Raw genomic sequence first — 2227 nt, 5'->3', positions numbered from 1 at the left:
CTTCATTACCCATTCAAGCCGTCTCCAGCCATTATCATATACATGTATATTTTAACGATCAGTGATATAAACGAACATCTGGTTTCACTGAATATCATGTGTCTTCTAGTGGCCAAGCGGAATGGCTACGGACTTACAACGCTAGAAACCGGGTTGCGATACCCGTGGTAGGCAGTGCACAGATAGCCTATATTTTGTGCAGCTTTGTGCTTAACTACAAACAAACACTGAATATTATATCAGGAAACTGATAATAGCAAAGACTTAGAAAAAGAGGTGACGTCATGAAAATAATTATCTAAAGTGTAAATATAAAGCAAGGTTTTAAATTTTTTTAAATACATTTTTTATTATTAAGCTTTTCATGAATTGATTCACATTTTCTAAAAATATTTTTAGTTTGTTTGTATTTTAAATTTTGCATAAATAAATAGGAAAGCGTGCAGTACTCCAACTGGCCATTCACATTAAGTTTGTTTCGTATTTGCTAAACTTATCCGCCATGTTTGATGCTATGTTTTACTACGTAAGTTGTTGATCTCTTTCATTATAACTTTCATACTATATTTTTAAAGAAATAATTGCATTTGAATTAAAAATATCAAACATTTGAAAATTTAATACTTCGATGTTGTTTTGCAGTAAGTGGTTTGGAAAATTATTTATTGGCTTGACATAAAATCGTCTTACTTCTAGGGTGAATAACTGGAACCATATAACTACTGATCTAGCCTACAGTAACAAGATTAGGCCTATTATCACTACTGCTTGGTATCGGCGCTGACCGATAGAAAGATTTCATAATGGCGGACGGAGTGGATATAGATTTGTATGCAGAGGATTTAGAACACGATTTTAGTCAGGTAATGATTTTCGTATGGATTATGAAAATATTGAACACAAAGTATAGCATTAACTAAGTAAAAAAATTACCTAAAATTGCAACGTAGTAAATCTAACATAATCAAAATATAAAAAATGCCTAGCATTCTGAAATAAAAAATTAAACTCGATACTTGTGATTAACATGATTTGATTTAATCATCAGCTTTGTTTTTGAAGTATGGTTCAACCTACTACCATACTCCTTTGCTACAAGTGTGGAGACTTTGGGTCTTCAGTTTTTTTTGTTTTTTTTTCTAGTTGATTATCCATAGCACTGACTTGTTGCAACGATAATTAAACAAGTTTCAAAAAATAATTTGGTTTTTACTTTTAACTCGTTATTCTTAGGTGAATGGCTAGGATGAGTGTTTACGCTAGGAAATATTAAGTAAGATTTAAAATAAAAACCTTCCCATTGTGTCTTAATTTACATGACTTGGATTACATTTACTGTTGAAGCTTGAGTCAACCCAACAGGCCTACCCTCATTGAATGTGAGAGTCAAAGCATGAAATTTGTGATATTTCAAACGAATATTTTACATTAACCCTAGTAGTAGTACAAAGACTAAGTTAGGGTCTGTTAGTGTGTTACAAATCATAATAATTTCCAGGTAGAGTAAGTTCTGCATATCCTCCTCAGTTAAAAAGAACAGACATACAGTAATAAAAATATATTATAGGTCAGTGTTTTTATTTATTGGTCTATCAATTACCATAAAAGCTTTTTTTTCAACATTTTTAAAGCCAATACAACTGTAGTCTACAACAATCCAGTTACAGCTTTATCCAGTAACTGATTATTTGTAGACAAATACAACAGTATGAATTTCAATTAAATGCTGATATGGTAAATTTTCATGCTTTGGCCTTTTCCAGACACTACTTTATAGAGATTTGTTGTCATCAAAGTTACATATATTTGCTCCAGAATCAATTTTTAATTGTTTGGAAGTTAGATTACATATAAGAAATATATTTTTTATTCTTGGTTACAGAAATAAGTGAAAATGAAAGTAACTGGATAGGAAATGATGTAAAAAAAGTATAAAATTGGCATCCTGCTTAAATATGAATTTAGGTGTAGGCTATATACATTTTTTTCTAAATATAACTACAAAATTTTAAATATTTGTCTTTTTAACTCTCTTTCAGCACGGGCTCGGTCCCTGGGATTGACCTTGTAACCACTTTGTGCTTGTTATAGTTTTCATGCTATAACTTTGAAATTAGTAAACGAATGTTAATGAAATTTGGCAGATTATCAGTAAACATTACAATGCTATCACAGGCAAAATATCCAATTTTATATTAAGTCTTTAGGTTAATAAAGCAATGTTTTT

The 2227-nt window shown here is 30.4% G+C and overlaps 1 protein-coding gene across 6 annotated transcripts in view; it reads left to right on the top strand.

The window, feature by feature from the left end:
• The first annotated feature begins 461 nt into the window (after positions 1-461).
• Positions 462-2227, top strand: part of LOC106458905 (cleavage and polyadenylation specificity factor subunit 6-like) — an 82698-nt gene continuing 80932 nt past the window's right edge. For all 6 annotated transcript variants that reach the window (XM_022385276.1, XM_022385278.1, XM_022385277.1 and 3 more), the window contains exons 1-2: positions 462-526; positions 697-863. In XM_022385276.1, the coding sequence (XP_022240984.1) occupies positions 804-863 (60 nt within the window). In that variant the 5' untranslated portion in view covers positions 462-526; positions 697-803. The remainder of the gene's footprint in view (positions 527-696; positions 864-2227) is intronic.

The sequence above is a fragment of the Limulus polyphemus genome, unplaced genomic scaffold (assembly GCF_000517525.1).
Source record: "Limulus polyphemus unplaced genomic scaffold, Limulus_polyphemus-2.1.2 Scaffold532, whole genome shotgun sequence".
NCBI classification, from domain to species: Eukaryota; Metazoa; Arthropoda; class Merostomata; order Xiphosura; family Limulidae; genus Limulus; species Limulus polyphemus.
The sequence above is the reverse complement of the archived record's forward strand: the minus strand, read 5'-3'. Positions and strand labels throughout refer to the sequence as shown.